Raw genomic sequence first — 19,936 nt, forward strand, 5'->3', positions numbered from 1 at the left:
AATAAAAGTCCGTACTCTAATTAAGTAATATGTTGAGGTTATTGCCCTTTACTTGAGTATGCTTTGTATTTCTACCACTACACTTCAGAGATAAACCGTGTACTTTTACTTCACTACATTAATTAAATACCATTACTATGCAGATTTTGAATGATGATGTGAAATATACAAAACTTAAATAAGTTACACTTGGAGTAAATACACCATCTACCCTGGAGCATACAAAGGAATTAAAAGCTCCACCTTAACTAGCTTTGATTACCTTCACCAACATTAATTCATCAATAATCTAAATCTAAATCTAAAATATATATTATTCTGAAATGGTCCAATCTGCAGATTGAGTACTTTTACTTTTGTTGCTTAACTATATTTTTATGGCAATACTTTTCTATTTTTACTTGAGTATTATTTGCAATGCAGGACTTTTACTTGTAACAAAGTACCCCTACACTGTGGTATTTCTACTTTTACTTAAGATTGACTTAAGATACTTCTTCCACCTCTTGTTATACTTTTCTCAATTGATTGTCTTTTTTCTTCTGATCATTATTCATTATCAAGTAGCTTTCTGCAATAAAGCTATGTGATCGAAGATCCATAAAACAGCATAACCATGAACACCTACAGAAGTAGAATGCAACAGACGCATTCATGCATCAGTAATATTAATCCAAAAACATAATATATACCCTGATGGAGTGGTATTTTAATTACCTTTGACATTAAACACGTTTTACACCTGAAGTTCATTGTAACTGTATCAATTCTGATTACATTAATTATTTATTTAGTTTCTTTCTTTATGTACTTACTGAGCACGTATACAATGAAGTTATCATAACATAAAACATTAAGTAATACTTCTTCTCGTTTTATTTTGAAAGGACAAAAGGAAGTGTTTTATCTCATTTGAAGCGTCACGCATTCTCTCCTTTGATTGGCTGACGGCGTGACGCTGTACGTGCGTAGGCGCTTCCTCAACTTGACTGAGCAGAAACAGCAAAATAGAAGATGGTGAGTATGAAATGGCGAAAATGCCACATTTTACCGCATTTTAAGCCACCGTCTCGATCATGATTACCTCTTTGACACATCGTCGACATGCGTGAATCGACATCATGTTGTTGGCGTGCCCGAACAGTCTGAAATTAAGGTTATATTTAAGGGAAGCTTCATTGCGAGATGGATCTACGATCACATGACAGCTGAGCACTTTAGTCCCCCCAAAAAATTCACTGCAAAAAAGCTGCAAGCACCCTAAAAGTCACTCTCTTCAGTGGCATGGGGGTCTTTTAAGTTTTTTATGTGTGTTCATTATCCATTCTTACTATCTGTATAATTGATATCAGGGCAATTTTTACTTTTTCCTGAATGCTAGCTGGGCTAACCGGCTAACAGCCACTTTATCTTATGGAGCACTTTTCCTGTGAAGCAATAATGATGTGATCACTCAGCGTTTAACCTGCATTTAAACTGTGACTTATTTCTAAAGGTAGGCTTAACGAGTTAGACAAAGCTGTTTTTTGCACCAGGACTAGTGTTAAATTATTCATTCATTCAGATGCAGTTTGAATCTATGTAGCAGGTTTATTATAATAAGTGGTGGAACAAGTATTCAGATCCTTTTCTTAAGTGAAAAGCAGTAATAATACCACACTGTGAAAGTACTCAACCACAAGTAAAAGTAATATATTCAAAATCATAGTGAAATACAATTATACAATAAGCAAAATGTATGAAAGTGAAACTAGTCATTGTGTATTAAAATGTTTCCTGCCAGTGTTTTACTTATTATATTTGATGATTTTGGTTAATAGTTTTATGTTGCATTTTACTGCTGTAAATGTTTAGTTTTGTGCTTATTTGACATCCTCTATTTATATTTAGGTAGATTACAGCAGTAAGTACAGCAATGCATCATATTCTATACAATTATCAAGTTTGCAATGTATCTCTAAAAGTTAACTTTAATGGGTTGCTCAGAATCAACCCCATGTTCATCTTTGTGAAGAAGTAGGATCTTTTTCCAGCAATTAATCCTTCAGTTTATCACAAACATACACAATTATAACATCTGAAAATATGTGATTTCCCATGAGTCACAACTGTAACTAAAGCTTTACCTCTGATATGTAGCGGAATACAAGTTGCCTTACAATTAAAATACCGAAGCACAAGTAACTCAAATGTGTACTTTTTAACAGAACCTCAGTAAATGTGTGTAGTTACATTCCACCACTGATCACTTTTGATTATAACTAAATTCTAGTCAGCACTTTGATTTGCTTCCCCATATGATTTTTCTCACATTCCGTAGGCTGAAATCTATATATGTTCTTTGTCATGATCACTAACCATCAACCATTAACAATCAATTCCACCATTCACTTTTCTGGTTTGTTTTTTTATGATTAATATCTTATTCTATTCACTTTTTAATTTCTAATTTCAGTTTTCTTGTCCCAAATCTTTCTTGTCTTTTGTTTTTCTTATGTTGCTACCGTTGATCATGCCTCATGTCGTTCTCTCCGTGCACATCCTGCCTTCTTTTCTATCTCACCCACTGTCCTACTCCCATCCCTCATTGCCTGTCTCCAATCCACCAGTCTGGTCACCGGGTAAGTGCCCTCGCTTTGTGTTGGGTCCCTGTCTTTCTGCTCGCTTTTCTGCCTGCCACGCTAACATAAGGGTTGGGTTTTGCACAGCTGGGGAGGTCTGTGGTTTCTGCTGCTAATTCAGCAACTGCACTCCTGGGATATGATTCTTTAATTACACCTACTCTCAGCTGTTCTCCTAAACAAGTGATAACTTACAAATCATTAAAACAAAAATAATTCAAAGTAGGAAACCTTAAGCTCCTAAGTTAGATGTCTAAAACCCGTGTAAAAATATACATCTAAATCTCACAAGGTGCTGTTTACTTCCTGACCCCCTAACAATACAGTATGGGATAGATAAGTAAATTACATTTTAGGGAGAATATCACTTTTCTATTAACCTTTAGAAATATATCTTCAATAAATGTTATACTTAGTTGCTGAAATATCTGAATGGCCAATACAACAAAATTGTATTGAGCTATCAAATGAATCAAACCGTAATGTTGTTGATTATAGCAAACCTAATAGATTATTTAAGAGATATATATAAAAAAAACTGCAAAGAAAATAAAACGGCTTTTATCCAGAGTTATGTTTTATTAGTTTAACTGTTGTCCTTAAATAAACCACTTGAAAAATATATATTATGACTCAGACAGGCTTTAAGGTCATGTTGCTGAAAACGTTTTTTTTTTTTTTGTAAAAACATTAAAATTTGCTGTTTTTTAATTCCTTATTGACTCTATATGTGAAAACATCATTTTATCGCTCTCATGCCCTATATCTGTTATTGACTGTCTGAAATCCATCTGTACTGATTCAAACAATATTTTTCCAATCCATATGTGCTGTGGTTTTTCAGATTCTGTAACAAATTACATTCACAACACAGTTGGAATTCAGACACTTAATAAACCAAGCTTATTTCTGACACAAACGTTGCTTATTTACAAGTTTGAGCTTCATGAATTAAGCCTGTTTATTTTTACTGAATTATCCTTGAGATGGGTTGTTGTTTAGTTTGTGTTTTGTTAACAATATATGATACATATTATAATTACTAACTTAGAAGTAAATTGGTTGTGGTGGATCCTGACTAGCGGCATCCCACAGGGCTCTTTCCTAGAACCACATTGTTTTTCCAATGTTCAGAGGCTACATCCCATAGCCTGAACTCATTGGTGGGGGACTAACCTGTTAGTTTGCGTTTGTTTGTGTGTGTGTTCGATGCTGTCAGTTGGTCCTGGTGTTAGGTGACCTGCACATCCCCCATCGGTGCAACACCCTGCCAGCCAAGTTCAAGAAGCTGTTGGTCCCGGGGAAGATCCAGCACATCCTCTGCACGGGAAACCTCTGCACCAAGGAGAGCTATGACTACCTGAAGACCCTCGCTGGAGACGTCCACATAGTCCGAGGAGACTTTGATGAGGTCAGTTTGAAGACAAGAATAAAAAAGAAAAAAAACACTCAAAATGTTGAATAAGGCTAAGGGATTGATTAATTAAACTAAATGACTTAGGCTGTGGGAATGGGTGCATGATTGAGTTTCCCGTTTTTTTTTATACCCATATGGCCTGTGTATAATTAATGAACCATATTATGCAAATGTTTTATGCTTTAATGTTCAAAAAGCTCTTTATCTTTCTCATACTGCCTGTCCTGCAGCACCTCTTTTTACCCTCTGTCTGAAACCAGAGCCCAGTCTGCTCTGATTGGTTAGCTGGCCGGCTCTGTTGTGATTGGACCACCACTAAGAAATATCGTACAATGTGTTGGAGCGCTAGCCAATAGGAGCATGAGTGTATGTTACAGAAGTAAACAAAGGAGTCAAATAGAGGTGTTTCAGACAGGGGGGGGGGGAACTTTAGGATTTTAACCTTTGCAGACTACTTACATTCACAAAAAGATATAGAACACACTACAGGAAAGGGAAAACTCCAAAAAGTATAATAGGGCTCTTTTAACAATGTCACGGGGGTTTGACAGTGTTCTTCAAAGTCCATCATAATTATTATTTGAAATATATTCCAATAGAGGTATTGAACTGAGGGTACATTTGAGGGAAAAAGCCTTAATTTATACAGCTAAATATTTACAAGCAAGAAGGAAATGAAACGGATCTCCTGCCGGTACTGAATACTAATAGCCGTGTAATGAAATTGTAACTGCTCCCTTCTCGCAAATTAAGTTTTAGTTCACAATTTTTAGAAACACATTGAAAAAAAATACATCCTTTTTAATACAGTAATAACTGCAGATTTGACTGTTAAACCATAAAGTATATAATTAAAAGAAGCACTGTTTAAATGACAAGTACTGTGATTACTTGATGACTTTTCGGATGTGTAATTAAGTAGATTATTTGTTTATTTGTTTATACATAATTTAGAATCAGTAATATTTTTCTATATCTACCTGACACTGATTAATTTTGTATTGTGTAATAATTCTCATGTTAAATGTTGGTATTATTGTTTTAAACATTCAAAATACATCTAATCAAATTAAAATCAAATCAAAAATTAAGCTCATTTTTATTTTTTCCTACTCAGAACCTGAACTACCCGGAGCAGAAGGTGGTGACGGTGGGTCAGTTTAAGATCGGCCTCATTCACGGCCACCAGGTGATCCCATGGGGCGACATGGCCAGCCTGGCGCTGCTCCAGAGACAGCTGGACGTCGACATCCTCATCTCCGGCCACACACACAAGTTCGAGGCGTTCGAGAACGAAAACAAGTTCTACATCAACCCTGGTTCGGCCACAGGAGCCTACAGCCCACTGGAAAGGTAGAAGAGCCATTAACACAGATTAAAACCACCTCATAATGTCACCACATAAGCTAGGAGTGGCAACTTGTTATAATGAAATCTCTTGCTCAGTTGGGGAATCTAATCAATACTTAAGTACAATTTCTAGGTACTTGTACTTAACTTGAGTATTTCAACTTTATGCTACTTATATACTTACTGTTTATTGCACTGAAATTCAGAGGTATTTATTATTCTTTTTTCACTACAAACCAGTCAGTTGGATATATTTAAACACTTTTTAAAACAATCATTCAATCAACTGACTTATAATAATAATAACCATAATAATAACAATACTACCACTACTACTAACATAAATAATAAAATACAATAATAATAATATAACTAGTTATAATATAAATTATTCTGAAAACAACACTTATATGCCACAATTTGACTACCTCTACTTTTCCTTAACTTTGTAGGACTTTTTCTTCTAAGTATTTCTTAATTGTGGTATTTCTACTTTTATTAAAATAAAAGATCAGAAAAAAAACTATTTAACAAATTTGACAGAACATTTTTTGGCACTGCTTTCTATAAAAATAAATAGATATTTATAAAAAGACATATAGCTGCAGATGTTCATTACACTGATGATGTCCTCCAGTGTGACACAAAACAGGTGTAACTCTAGAAACCAGACTGACTATAATTACACGCAGTCAGGAAAAGCTTTGACCTTAAACACATCTTCCTCTCTCCTGACAGCAACATCATCCCCTCTTTTGTATTAATGGACATCCAGGCTTCTACAGTGGTGACGTACGTTTATCAGCTGATCGGCGACGACGTCAAGGTGGAGAGAATCGAGTATAAGAAATCTTAAAGGTGGAGGAAGAGGAGGCGTTGGGTTTAGCGTGGCTCAGTGTATCGTTTCATTCCTATCCACCAGGGGGCAGCAGCTCCCCTGCAGTCACCACAATGTTAATGCTGTAACAAACTGTTCAGTAACTCTAAAAGAAGAATATGTATTATATTGTTTATATGTCATCAGCATTTGCTTGTATCCCAGCTGTCATTTGGTAACTGTAGAGAATGCAATAATATCACATGTATTTGTTATCAAAGGAAATATTCGGTGCCATTTTTCTTTTATTTTCTTGTTTTGTCAATTTTTCCGCCCTCCTCATGTTGTCCTGTAACCGACAGGCCTTTAGCTTCATGTAGTCGGCCTTTATGTCAATCATTTATTTCCCACAATAAAGATCTAATTTCACTCCACCGGTTGTTTTGACTTTAATAATACTGAAAGAAATGTGAACAGGTTAGTTATTTTGTAAGTAAAACTTGCATAAACTGGCATGTCTTAATGTCTTAAATAAGCCATTACACACTTTTTAACATATTGAATGCCATTGCAAACCAGAGTATTAATATATAACATTTAGAGAAACATTTCTTTGTTTAAACAAGTATGACTCAACGTTATCATTAAAAAAGGTAGTGTTGAGATTGTTATAGCATATACATGGAAAACCTATTGATTTGTGGCACACTTATTGAATAAAATACTTCTTAATCTTTGGTTTTGGGGGAAGTTATCAAACATATTCAAGTCAAAAGGCTTAAAACTAAGTAAAGTGTTGAAGTCCAAATTAAAGTTTGGGTAGGTAAGAATGGAGAAACCAGCTCGAGTGCGCTAGAATTTGAAAGTACGCAGCAAAATCTGCCCCTTCCCTCAGACTTCCTTAAAGAGCCCCTCGTCCAACACACACGAACGCGCACATGACTAATGAGGGCACGAGATAAATTTGTGCACGAGATGGAAGGCTGACAGGCAGGTAGGCCATCCAGTATTTTAGCCAGGCCGGCTCAGATGATTGGTCGTTCTTTTTACAGTACTACGGCTTCCACAGATGATTTTTTGTTATGCATTTATTGTCAAAGCATTTCATATATTCATTGCTATCGGGATGTTAAGAGCATTCCATTGAATATAACAAGTGTTTCTGAACCTTTAAGTTCAAGTTTTTATTTGACTAAATCATGTCTAAAAATCATCAAATTCTGACTATACTAAATCATGTGACTCTAGTCGAACCCTCTAATAATAACAAGTGAATGCGTGACTGTCATCAGAGTGTTATATTACATAATTAAAATGTTGCAATATATTGCATCACTACACTAATTGTGGCAGAAGGGAAAGAGCAGAGGGGAAACCCAAAGGTTGCATTTCGATTGTTATTATTCCTTGTTAAAATTGAGAGATGCACTCCCTTATTCTTTAGACGTGCAACAGGTTTCCCAAAAGTCCCCAACTTTATTTCCAGCTCACAGCTACAAGAATGTGCACACTTCAACTTTTCATTACGACACTATGAGTAATATTCTGCTAAAACACCCTCCAGTGTCTGTCTTTACCATATTTAGAAACTTGGCTGCAGGGATTACATAAGATAATTATTAGCGTTGATCACTGCTGTTTGATGATGTCTATAATAGTAGGCTACCTATAATAATTTCCTGACAACACATCAAATGTGCACTTAACCTGATCAAAAATAGAATAAAACCTAGAAATGTGATAAAATATCCTTTCACTGATAGTGTTGTATCTTTCACATTGGCTCTTTTGAGGTTGATGTTCTTTTTTCGACGGATAATGTAATATTATTGAAAAGTATGCTTGTTTTCAGAAAAATATTCAAGTATCCAGGAATAAAAACGTATATAATACATTTAGGGTCATGTTAGCAAACAGATTACAGAAACATTAGACACAGATTTCTGGGAAATGTAAAACTTTATGCAGAATTTGACGTTCAAAACAGACGAAAACTGATGTGTTGTTATCAGGCAAAGATGGATTACTAAAATCCCTCTGCCTGCATTGAGCCCGTTCGCACCCTTGTTGATTGGTTGTTGTGCAAGAATCATCCACAGACTCGATTTTAGAAGCCATCAGGAATTATAACATTATTGGGTTGTATTATCCAAGAAGGTGCTGTATCGGGTTAACATTTAAATGCAGACCAAAGTCTTCCATTTATTTATGGAGCTGGCTTTGTGCAACATATCTAAATGGCTTCAGTCCAATGTAATTAAAAAATAATCCTGTAAATGTTGCTGTTCGCTATAGATAATCCTAACATGTAAATGATTTACTTTCAAATAGTTCAGTCAGGGTCAGGCCATGAGATGTGATCATGTGATCCTAATATTTCACAAACTCAAGATCTGATTACGTGATTTCCTGGAAACAGAGAAAAAGTGTTCTCTCTATACCTCATTCACACCAACGGTGTTTCAGGGCCGGTTTGGAGCTGGAGCTTGAAAAGCACCGGGTTTTCCTCTTCAAACCGCAGCGGAGCAACCTCTTAGCTCCGGAATCCGGTTCATTTCGAGCACCAAAAAATTGTCCGGCCAGAGCAAAAGCACCACATACGTCATGCTTACGTCGAGGCGGGGGCAGGGGCAGGGGCGGGATCAACTCCTGAACAACAACAAAAAGCCGACGTTTTATCCAGTTTGTACAGAACGATGGAGAAACTTAACAAGCAGCAGTGGTCCACTGAAGAGACCAGCTACCTACTGGGAATCTGGTCTTCTGAAGAGGTACAGAGGAAGCTGGAGCACAATCGGCCATTGTTGTTGTTGTCGGTGTCAGCTGTCAGCCGCGCGGTTTGGCTTTATGAAGCAGGCACGTAAACGGTTACGTCATGACGCAAACGATGACGCAATGACGCAATGACGCAGCACCAGTCGGACTCTGGGCAGTGTGAAAAGAGCCAGAGCTAAACCGAAGAACCGGTTCTGAACCTGAAAAGCTCTAGCACGGAGCTTGAACCGGAGTTGCGTTGGTGTGAATGAGGTATCTGTTCCACTAGGGGGCTCCAAAGCACAAAACCACCTGGTTCAGGTTTTAGAGACAAAAACTGAGCTACTCACAAAGTGTTACGATTCTGTATTTTACTTGATGATTATTTATGATTAACCAGGAGTTTGGTTGACCTTTATGTGGGGCTATACGAATGTAAATATTACTCTTATATTTTGACACAAAATGTTATTGTGACAACTCAGACTTTCAATAGAAACTTCATAAATCTGAGAAGGTGTCATCCTCCCATCCTTCCATAGAGAGTGAACTAAAACAGTCACTCAGGAAATCTTCTGGTCTTTCCTCCTCTTCCTCATCCAAAAGCCAGATCCTGGCCCCTGTAACAAAAACTAAAATATTTAACCAACTAAACAAATATGGTTTAATATACTTAAAATAATGATATCAATTTGATTAAACAATCACCAACATTTCTGGTACAACCATCCATGTTTTAAGTCCCATTTTCCTCTAATTATATGTAAAACATTATATTAAAGATATAAGAAATAAATAAATTCACACAGTGCATAAAAGTAATGCATGTGACATCATGCTAAGTCAAATGCATGAATAAGTAAAAAATATATGCATGTCAAATTGAAAAAGATAAAACAGAATGTAAAATGAAAAACTGTACAGTAGAGAAAAATACTGTTTAATATAAAATTATTACAAATATAAAGCAGTGATTTAAAACAATACTATGGAAGCCTGTTTGCGCCACAGCAACATATTTTTATCAATGGTAAGCTTAATAGAGCTAGGTGAGGTAAAGGTCAGGTCTGACACGGCTACTTAAACAGCAGAACTGTCAACAGTACTTACACAATAGGTGTACTGTTCTCTCTATTTATTGTTCTGTTTCACTGTGAGCATAGATTAAACAGCCAGAGAGCTGGCTGGCAGCCATGCTCCTTTATTGACTTATTTGCAGTCCACTGACATTCAAACGGAGTGAAACTATAAAAGTTACAAGGCCCTTAATGATCTCATACATGCAAGTGTAACATACACAGATTACTTGCAGAATATGGTCATGTAGAATAAGGCATTAATAAGTGTTTTATAATGACTAATAAAGAGCCAATATACTGCTAATATACATGTTAATTAACAACTAGTTGATGGTGAATTTGTGTACCTTAATATGAAGTTGTACCGCTTATATGTTGAACATTGATGACTATGTGCCTTATTCTGTATTTGACACAATTGTTTCAAAAAATAAATAAATATATAACTCAATATATTGACTTACAGGATTTTTTTCCTGTGGCGCAAACAGGCTTCCATACAATACCCTAATTTTGCTTCTACCAATGATGTAAAAATAATATGTATATAATGAACATTTCTGTGACTTACTTCCTGGACTGTTTCTTCTCAGTTTGGGAGATTTTGTTTTATGTTTGTTCATCTTTGTTGGTTTTGATGCTGATTTCTTGGAAAGCCTGCAGTGTTTATAAAACAGAGGGGTACATAGACATTCTATATAATGTTAATTTAAGGACAAAAAAAGACGAGATATCTTCCACCTGAAAAATTGCAATGAAACATAAAATAATTGCATCTCCTTTTTATGGAAAACGTGTACATATATTCCTTTGAAATAATGTTTCTGTGTGTGTACATATCTGTTGAAAGTGGGTGTCACCTGGATTTTTGTTTTGAGGTTTTTGGATGACAGGATCTCCCAGAATTCTTTGCACCACTTTTAATCTTCTTCCTGTGTTTCGCCCTCAACTGAGCTTCTGGTGGATGTTTATCTCTCTTATCAGCCACAGAAGACTCAACAAGCTCCTCTCTTTCAGGGCTGCCGTCTAGAAACAGAGTCATGTCTGGACATAAAGAAGTGAAAGACTGAAAGATCAAATTACTGTTAGTCCTGTGTTAAAGGTTCATTTAAAGTGCATAACTAACGTTGGAAATAATGCCAATACCAGCAACAAGTGAAATAAAGGAATTAAAACAAACATCAATGTTTGACAAAACTCCTGATCATCAAAGCAAATACAGTATGTACAAATTAAATTAAAAATAATATACAACATATAACTTCCTAAACTATAATGTATGCGTGCATTATGCTTACAGAAACTGTACAGGAATATAGAAGGAGGTACAAGAGGTAGTGTTGAGTACGGAATAAATGTGCTTCATGACTTCATTGGTAAATAAAGGAACTAAAACCACAAGAATATAGGAAGTGTGATGGTGTTTCTGGTCAAATAGGATGTGAGAGGTATACCTGCAAACCCACATAGTTGCTTTCTAGGCAACGGTGTAGGATGTTCTCTTAGGCCCGGACACACCAAGCCGATTTAAAGACATGGACAACATATCCGATTTAAAGACATGTGGCAAGAAGACTTTGCGGTTAGTCTTTCTCACCTGCTGTTATACACCTGTGCAGCACGTTGATGTAGTGCTGGGTGATGAGCTGACGAACGTGTGCCGGGCTGTGAGAAGCTGCCACACTGCACAGATACTTCCTCTGAGCTGGAGACAGAGCTGCATGCTGAGCGGGAGCAGAGGTCAGGTTTCACTGCAGGGATTCACTTTCTATTACTTCCTCCTGCTGAATTCTACTCTAACAACCCCCTACTATTTTAGGATGAATCATTGATGTGTCCTTTGTGGAAGTTCTCTAAAATTAGGAGGTGGTTGAAGCAATCTCCAGATTCTTCACTCAAGTAAAAGTCCTGCATTCAAAACCTCACTTTATCGGCGTTGTTATTCATTTTTGGCGTTCCCTTCCCTGTAGTGTGTTATGAAGGTTTTGGTGCGTATAAATGTTCTTCAAAGGATAAAATCCCCTAATTTCTCACCCACACACCATTCCCCCCCCTGCCTGAAACGCCTCCATTGGACTCATTTGTTTACCTCCGCAACACAATGACATCACTATCTAACACTTGCGCTTCTATTGGCTAGTGATCCAACACATTGTACACGATAGACTAAGGGGCGGGACATCTCTAAACGGCTGATCAATCACAACAGAGCCGGCCAGCTAACCAATCAGAGCAGACTGGGCTCTGGTTTCAGACAGAGGGTTAAAAGAGGTGCTGCAGCACAGGCAGTATGAGAAAAATGAAGAGCTTTCTGAACATTAGAGCATGGAGACGTGTCCCAGTAGGAACAACTTAAACATATGAACCTGAACATTTGCATAATCTGGAGATATTTACAGATCGGGGAAGAAAATGTGTAATCGAAAGAGTAAAGCTTTTAGAAAAATGTAGTGGAGAAGATTAGATTAGATCTCAGTGATTGTTCGTTTTACCTTCAGATGTGGGCCGGCAGATAAGGATTTGGGGATTTTTATGGTCGTCACATGTTGGTGTTGTGAATCACATCTTGCAATCGCTGGTCTGTTGATTTTCAAACCATTGTTGAGGTTCACATTGGGATCTTTCAATGCTGGTACCAAGCAGCAGAAATGTAAACAAAAGATATGGGTTACCAGTTAGCTATAAAAGTCATAATGTCATGGTTGAGTTTCCACACATGAACCAACATCAATGACTTGTATGTGGGTTAAGTTTCTAGTAAGTAAAACAACACGAGTGAGCTTTCCTCCTGTTACTGATCAGGTGTGAATTAGGTCGAGTTCAAGTGTAGGATTTCCTCTCTTTTTTCCACAGATCTCGCTGTGTCCCAGATAGAAAACATGACTCTCAGGTTTCAAAGCAGACAGGATGCTAGACATGTTTTGTTTATTTAACGGGGATATAGAGCATGCACATCTGAAATCTGAGCCATGTAGAGTCAACTAAGTAGAATAGAAAAAACGAAATATAAAGCTGAGACATTATATAGGTTTTCTATTATTTCTGCTTGTCATTTTTTGACTTGATTGATTTTCTGACTTTTTAAACCAATGTTTTCTAGGAAAAACGTACCCATTTTGGATGCATCCATCCCAAAACTCCTGCAACAGAAAGATATTCTCTGTGACATTAAGACAACACAAGGGATTAAAGAGAAAATTGCATTTTTTGGCATACAATAGGATGAAATCATAAATTGTACCTTTGTAAAGCCTCATCCTGTTGCAGCCTGTGGTTCCTCTGACTTTCTGCAAATGATACTTGTTTCCTCATGTCGGAAAACAGAGTAAAGTGTCCTCTGAATAAGCAGAACTGGCAGCTGCAGCCAGGTCAAGAAATACATCCGTCCACGCTGAAGTCCAAATAAATAAAGCAAAGATGGTGTCTGTTCTCACTAAAAACCTTAAAGTCCAGAGTGGGTGTGTCTTTCAAATAAAGCTCCAGCTTTTGCAGTAAAATGTCCTGCATGCAATACTCAAAACATACTTTTATTCAGAGTTTGCATGCTTTCATTTTCAGGTTTTCTGCATGTAAGCTGAAGACATTTGTTCCTCAACATCACAGAGAAGTTATGAAACATTTCAATATGAAGAAATATTTTGTGAACCAATCTTATTCAGTCAATTGGTTTTATCAGTGTAAAGAGTCTGTTATTTAAAATTAATATATGACTTCGAAATTATTTAAATAAGGTAAGTGGTTTCTTGAAATGCATTTAACTTTAAGCAAAGTAAATGTACTTTAAATAAAGTGTAAATGTTGTTGTCATGTTCATTACTGTCAAAGGGTGAGGTTGGGACTACGTTTACAGTAAATACTAATACATTAAAGATATTATTTATAAAGTTAAAGTTTTGTTTCAATTGAATCGATGTTATATGTTTCAAAGAGGCACTATAATGCTTTTTAGTGTCTCCTTTCCTGTAGTGTGTTATGGATGCAATCTCTCTGCCTGACGTGAAGTCGATAGTCGGGGAATATTTCGCAATATATACACCGTTTGTTGGGTTTCTAGGGAATAACCAGCTCTCCTGGTCTTGGATAATGGATTTGCTCTGTGTGTGTGTGTGTGTGTGTGTGTGTGTGTGTGTGTGTGTGTGTGTGTGTGTGTGTGTGTGTGTGTGTGTGTGTGTGTGTGTGTGTGTGTGTGTGTGTGTGTGTGTGTGTGTGTGTGTGTGTGTGTGTGTGTGTGTGTGTGTGTGTGTGTGTGTGTGTGTGTGTGTGTGTGTGTGAGAGTGATAGTGGAAATAATCCTAGATAATTGATCTTTAAAGGCTTTCTCTCAAGGGTGAATTTTGGGGAAATTGTATTTAGGCACACCCAAAAGTGGAACTGTTACATTTCCAGTTTCATATTTTGCGATGCATAAATCCTTCTTGATGACTGAGTACCATTTATTGTGTTTGGATCATTTCATATACAAGATTAAACACAGAAGGACCAACCATGTTTCCTATTTGCACTGTGACTAAAGTGTGTTTGACAGATAACTCTCAAGTTGTGTGTGTGTGTGTGTGTGTGTGTGTGTGTGTGTGTGTGTGTGTGTGTGTGTGTGTGTGTGTGTGTGTGTGTGTGTGTGTGTGTGTGTGTGTGTGTGTGTGTGTATGTGTGTGTGTGTGTGTGTGTGTGTGTGTGACACCAACCCAGTCTCACAGCATTTCGTGTTATAGTCACGACATTTAATCTATTGATTCGTGTTCACCAACACGATTTTCACCTTTTTTTCGTGTCAAACAGAGCGATTTTAAAAGCAATGTATTTCTGTTGGTAGTATGTTCGTGCCTGCAACACGTATTTTTGTCCGGTCGGGTCTTGGAAGACCGGAAGCTGTGGGGTTAATAAAAACATGTTCTTACTCAATATCAAGCCACGATTATTGTTTTTATTTAAAATCGTATAATGTCGGACTTTTTTTGCGGTATGTGAGGGAAAAAAATGGGGCTCAGAGCCTCGGAATACTGAAATCTCTATTTTTTAAATCTTTTTTTCCTTCTAATTTGTTATTGTTGAGTAAATTACAGTTTGTTATTTAGACAAGAATAACAACTTAGAAGGAAAAAAAGATTAAAAAAATTAAACACACAATTATTGATGTTTTTATTTTATTTTTTAATTCCATAATCTCGGGCTTTTTTGGCGTCCGTCTGAACAGAATTTCAAAATAAAAATAACCGGAAACAGGCCTTTATGGGACATTTCGAGCATCATTGCGATACTCAGCCACTGAACTGATTACCCAAGATCCTCAGCTATGGTTTAAGCTTGGTGATTGGATATTTTAGCCGCAATGCACGTTGGGATATGGTGTTTATGTGATATGAAATCTGAAAAACATTTTGGAGTTTAGGATGGCCGAAGACACTATGATTAATCTTCAAGCTCTGGGATTGGATGTTGGAGTGGCAGTGCGCCAAGGTTATGCCGAGCGTCAAACAGCTCTTTGAAATGGAATGAAACCACGGCATACTATCCAAAGCTGGATTTGAACGGGACCAGCAGATTCTGATTAATGATGTGAAATATAAACAACCCTTAAATCAGACTTTAGTTAAACCTAAGTCAAATTCAGGGAAGGTGATATTTGATAGTAGGTGCTTGAGAAGACTAAACATTTATCTGCAGATCCCCATAAAGTATATTCATTACTCGTTATTCTCTACTAATAGTTCATTAAAGACTGTATATAATTGCTATTTTCCACATCCCTTTCAAGATTTCAAGATTTTCTAAGGTTTATTGACATATCATATACACAACTACGGTGTAGTTATGCAATGAATTAAAAACTTGGGTCGCCGGTTCCTCAACAGTGCATTACAAGAAATCTATCAATATGTGTGTATACCTCCACCATTAAACTGTCATATTCTGCACATTTCTAATACTATCTACATACATCTTATAAGAATATAATTCATATGTATAATATCAGTTAACATAAGTGCTTAAACATAGTTAACATTGCAGGAAAGCAATATATTAGACGTTAAGTACTTTGTCAGGCTTAATATTTATCTGTAGATACCCCCAAAGCTTTTTTCTTATTTAAAAGAAGACCTTAACCTAAAGTATTATTTAATGTTTGAATAAAGGTTAATTAGCTTTTCTGTTTTGCACATCCTCCTCTTAATATCTTTATACATCCTGCACTAAACTGTTTTATTGTAGAGATCACTTACAGTATCTTCTTGATTTTTTATATTCCATATTTCTATCATTGACCTTCTACTTTCCCCCTATGAAAGTATGTACTCTTAATATTTTTTTCATCGAATATAACACATTAAAACAATAATTCAATAACGTGCTTTAACCACTAGGCGGTGCACACAAGGTATACACACCCATAATAACTTGTTATTATTAGTGTAGGACACTTATGTATGGATAACATCTGAAGATGTGTAGTTTTATTCATGTTTTCACATAATTTTACAGCATATTGCTATATTATTTCACATGTTTTACTTCTACACATTAATATCTGATTTATAAAACAGACGGAAAGGTATATACGTCATTTAATGGTAAGCTATTGAAATTCTGAATCCATAATGTGTCCATCACCCAAAACCCCTGACTATTCTTTCAACTCAGTATTTTCATTCTTATATTCAAAGAAAATCAGTGATATCTTTAAAAACTACAAGTCCTTTTATATCAGCTGTGCACCGTTATGGTGTAAATATAACCTATCTACGAATTGGATCAAACATAAAAGTCAGCCGAATTAGTATTGATACTGCGAGGAGACGTATTGTGTCAAGAGAAATTGAAGATGGTGTTTAATTGCTGATATATTTATGATCCACGTCACATATTCAGTTTCCGTGGCACTTCTTCCAGTTTGAATACTGTAGAAGTCTTCTAATCAGGGCTCTATAAATAAAGAACTAAGGCAGATGTGTAATATTTAATGCAGCCGAAACGTGTATTACAATGCCGTTATGTGATGACTTTCAAAGAGAAAAGCAAGCACACTCGGAATAAAGTATTGTTTTCTTTTTTTAAATGTTTTTCGGATTTAATATCACATAAACACCATATCCCAACGTGCATTGCAGCTAAACAATCCAAATCACCGAGCTTAAACCATAGTTGAGGATCTTGGGTAATCAGTTCAGTGGCTGTGTATCGCAATGATGCTCGCAATGTCCCATATAGGCCTAAGTCTGTTTCCGGTTATTTTCATTTTGAAATTCAGTTCCTGATGGATGCCAAAACAGCCAGAGATTATGGAATTAAACAAATAAATAAAAACATCGATAATTGTGTGCAATTGTTGAGTAAATAACAGTGTGTTATTTAGAAAAGAATAACAAATTAGAAGGACAAAAAGATTACAAAAATACAGATTTTTGTGTTGCTTCCATATTGCAGCATAACAACGCAGTTATAAGGAAGCACGAGGCAAAGAAACATGCATTACTTAAGAAATGAACAAGTTATCAGTCACTCTTGTGTTTGATTAAGTCTGATGTGTTTACCGGATGTGAGGGCAAAAAGCAGAGGGCAAAAAGTGGGCACACACACACACACACACACACCTGAGGAGGAACGTGATTCACTTCAATGTCACAGCGCGGAGGCACAACCTGTGCAAACGTATATTGAAACTGGAGATGAATAAATTCAAGGCATTCGTTGTGAAGAAAAAACAGAGAGAAAGCACGCAGCCTTTAATAGAGAATAACAACGTCATACAAGATGGTAAGACTCTTTTTGGATCATGAGTTTGCACAAGTGATCTTCTTTTATATGTAGACTATAAATAACATCTTCTACTATTGTCTGTCTTGGTAGTATATTTGCTTTGCTACAGCTTGAAAAAAAGGCCATGTTGATTTTGTATTATTTTTGTAATATTTTCTTATGTGTGACAACTGAAAACTGAGTTATGAAAAGTGTTGCATGCTTAATCTTAAGTACAAGTACAAGCAACAAATACTTAAAGTGTTAAAAGTACAAGTACTTATTGGCATATAAATAGGGGTCTCTTTTTCCTTTTAAACAGCTGGGTAACTTAATTTAACATACATCATGATCAAAATCTGAATGTTTAAAGTAACTAAAGCGATACAAAAAATGATTGTAAAAAGTGGAGTCAAAATGCACTTAAGTATAAAGTAGCACAAAATGGAAACAAGTACAGTAACTCAAATTGGCTTTTTCCCATTTCACTACGGTAATTAAGTAAATAAACAAATAAATCTATATTTAAGTGTGTTTAGATTAATGAAAAAAAGGATATACTAACAGTAAAAACGGTTAACAGCAGTGTATAAGGGGAGGCAAATCAAAGTGTTGGAGCAGTTTCATGGAAGACTGTAATATCAGGGTTTGAATCAGAGTTTATCAAACTGCTGCTGCCACTGGTGTAAATATCAGGCTAGCTGGAATTCCCCTGTAAACCTAGACAAATACTTGACGTTAGTTACGCTTGTGTCATGGCCTGGCTCTTGGCGATAACAAAAAGCGTGGAAAGGACAAGAATATATAGGAAAATATATTTATTTAACAATACTTCAACGTAACCAAAACCTAACAAATAGGCAAGGCAAAAGTATAAGCGACGTGGCTGCTCTCCCAGAACAGGTCATCTGCGGGGAGAGAGATCGAGACTCTGATACCTCATTCACACCAACGGTTCCAACGGCACGTCTCAATTTAATCTTTCACCTCCTCCTTTCCCTCACTCGCGTCCCTTCCTTGCGTCTTAGATCCGCCTCCATAAGATGCGAGCGAGAGACACGAGGAGGAGACGCGAGGGCAGAGGAGTCCTCAGGTATTCATTGGGATGTCCTCGTTCACGCAAACGTTACTTTTAAACGACGTCTGTTAATGATGACATGTAGGCCTACATAGCTGTATCCCCTCTACCGGCCCATTTGTTGTTAAATATGTATTGAAATTAATGAATCTTTCTCTTGTTAGTCAAGGGGTTCAATGTATGATGGTTGGTCCTGCTTTTGTGTTCCGTTTTGACGTAAAATGTAGCCTACATTTAAATTAAAATATAATCATAATATTGTGAAAGCCTTTAAGTGTTTTCACTACTCGCGTATAAAAGCCCCGCCCCCACCTTCACAGCTGATCTATTTCAACACAGGAAAACGGAGAACTTGAAGAATGAGTGGAAAAGCGTCACATCCATTTATAAGTGCTCACAGCTCCGTGGGAATTATGTGCAATTCATTTCTCAAGGTTATTGTTACGTTCCCTATTGGCTAGGGGAACCAAAGGGAAATAACACAAACAGAGTGGAATTGGTATAGTTATAAGTGGCTTTATTACAGCAGGTGGCAACAAAAGGACAAGCAAGCAGCCTGAAACCACAACGGCCACCAGCTGATGCAACACAGGAGAGAACTTCAAAAGGAAGTTTATAAGGAAACAAACCCTCACGTTACACGTGGTACAAAATAGGAATGAGGAAAGCTGAGCACACACAGCTGTAGCTGTTCTACATGTGCTAATCACCTGGGTCTAAGCCAGGGGTGGGGAACCTTTTTCCTCTCAAGGGTCATTTCAATTTTTTCAATATCCTCCGAGGGCCGTACAAATGATTGACCTCTGCTTAAAAACACTCAAATCACAGCCCATTCATTTGGCCTTTCTTTCATGCTGTGCAAAGAAAAAGCAACCTCTTAATCCAGATATCTCACCATTTGTTCTTAAATGTTGAAGTTAAAAGCATCAATCTGGTGCACTTTGAGAGCAACATTAGGAGATCTATACATCTCTCAACACCCATATGAAACAGAACTGTAAGCAGATCTCTTTTTCTATATGGATATTTTAAAAATCACTCCCCTTTTAAACTGTATTCTTGTTTATTTATAACAACTTTTTTTTTACT

At 36.5% G+C, this 19,936-nt stretch overlaps 2 protein-coding genes across 5 annotated transcripts; one reads left to right on the plus strand and one right to left on the minus strand.

Moving 5' to 3' along the window:
- The first annotated feature begins 881 nt into the window (after positions 1-881).
- On the plus strand, positions 882-6,639 carry vps29 (VPS29 retromer complex component). Of its 2 annotated transcripts, XM_079694472.1 has the most exons (5): positions 974-1,017; positions 2,610-2,621; positions 3,841-4,032; positions 5,156-5,391; positions 6,127-6,639. In XM_079694472.1, exons 1-5 carry the CDS (start codon positions 1,015-1,017, stop codon positions 6,242-6,244), a joined length of 561 nt encoding a protein of 186 aa, XP_079550598.1. In that variant the 5' UTR covers positions 974-1,014; the 3' UTR covers positions 6,245-6,639. The 2 variants fall into 2 exon arrangements, with proteins under 2 accessions (XP_079550599.1, XP_079550598.1); XM_079694473.1 differs by lacking the exon at positions 2,610-2,621 and having other exon boundaries at positions 882-1,017.
- Positions 6,640-6,779: 140 nt separating this feature from the next.
- Positions 6,780-13,427, minus strand: fam216a (family with sequence similarity 216 member A). Of its 3 annotated transcripts, XM_079694471.1 has the most exons (7): positions 13,280-13,427; positions 13,150-13,178; positions 12,531-12,667; positions 11,636-11,762; positions 10,899-11,082; positions 10,610-10,695; positions 6,780-9,579 (listed from the first exon to the last, which is right to left on the minus strand). In XM_079694471.1, exons 1-7 carry the CDS (start codon positions 13,348-13,350, stop codon positions 9,461-9,463), a joined length of 753 nt encoding a protein of 250 aa, XP_079550597.1. In that variant the 5' UTR covers positions 13,351-13,427; the 3' UTR covers positions 6,780-9,460. The 3 variants fall into 3 exon arrangements, with proteins under 3 accessions (XP_079550597.1, XP_079550596.1, XP_079550595.1); XM_079694470.1 differs by having other exon boundaries at positions 9,455-10,695; positions 10,899-11,064; XM_079694469.1 differs by having other exon boundaries at positions 9,455-10,695.
- Positions 13,428-19,936: the final 6,509 nt, after the last annotated feature.

This window comes from Notothenia rossii, assembly GCF_949606895.1.
Source record: "Notothenia rossii genome assembly, chromosome: 7".
In the NCBI taxonomy this organism is placed as follows: Eukaryota; Metazoa; Chordata; class Actinopteri; order Perciformes; family Nototheniidae; genus Notothenia; species Notothenia rossii.

Coding starts and splice junctions, on each gene's coding strand:
- fam216a (XM_079694469.1), bottom strand. CDS start 13,350: ATGAGGAAACAAGTATCATTTGCAGAAAGTCAGAGGAACCACAGGCTG. Junction 12,668..13,149: donor GATGGATGCATCCAAAATGG/GTACGTTTTTCC, acceptor GCTTGGTACCAG/CATTGAAAGATCCCAATGTG. Junction 11,763..12,530: donor CTGCCGGCCCACATCTGAAG/GTAAAACGAACA, acceptor GCTCCCGCTCAG/CATGCAGCTCTGTCTCCAGC.
- vps29 (XM_079694472.1), top strand. Junction 4,033..5,155: donor TCCGAGGAGACTTTGATGAG/GTCAGTTTGAAG, acceptor TTTCCTACTCAG/AACCTGAACTACCCGGAGCA. Junction 5,392..6,126: donor GCCTACAGCCCACTGGAAAG/GTAGAAGAGCCA, acceptor CTCTCCTGACAG/CAACATCATCCCCTCTTTTG.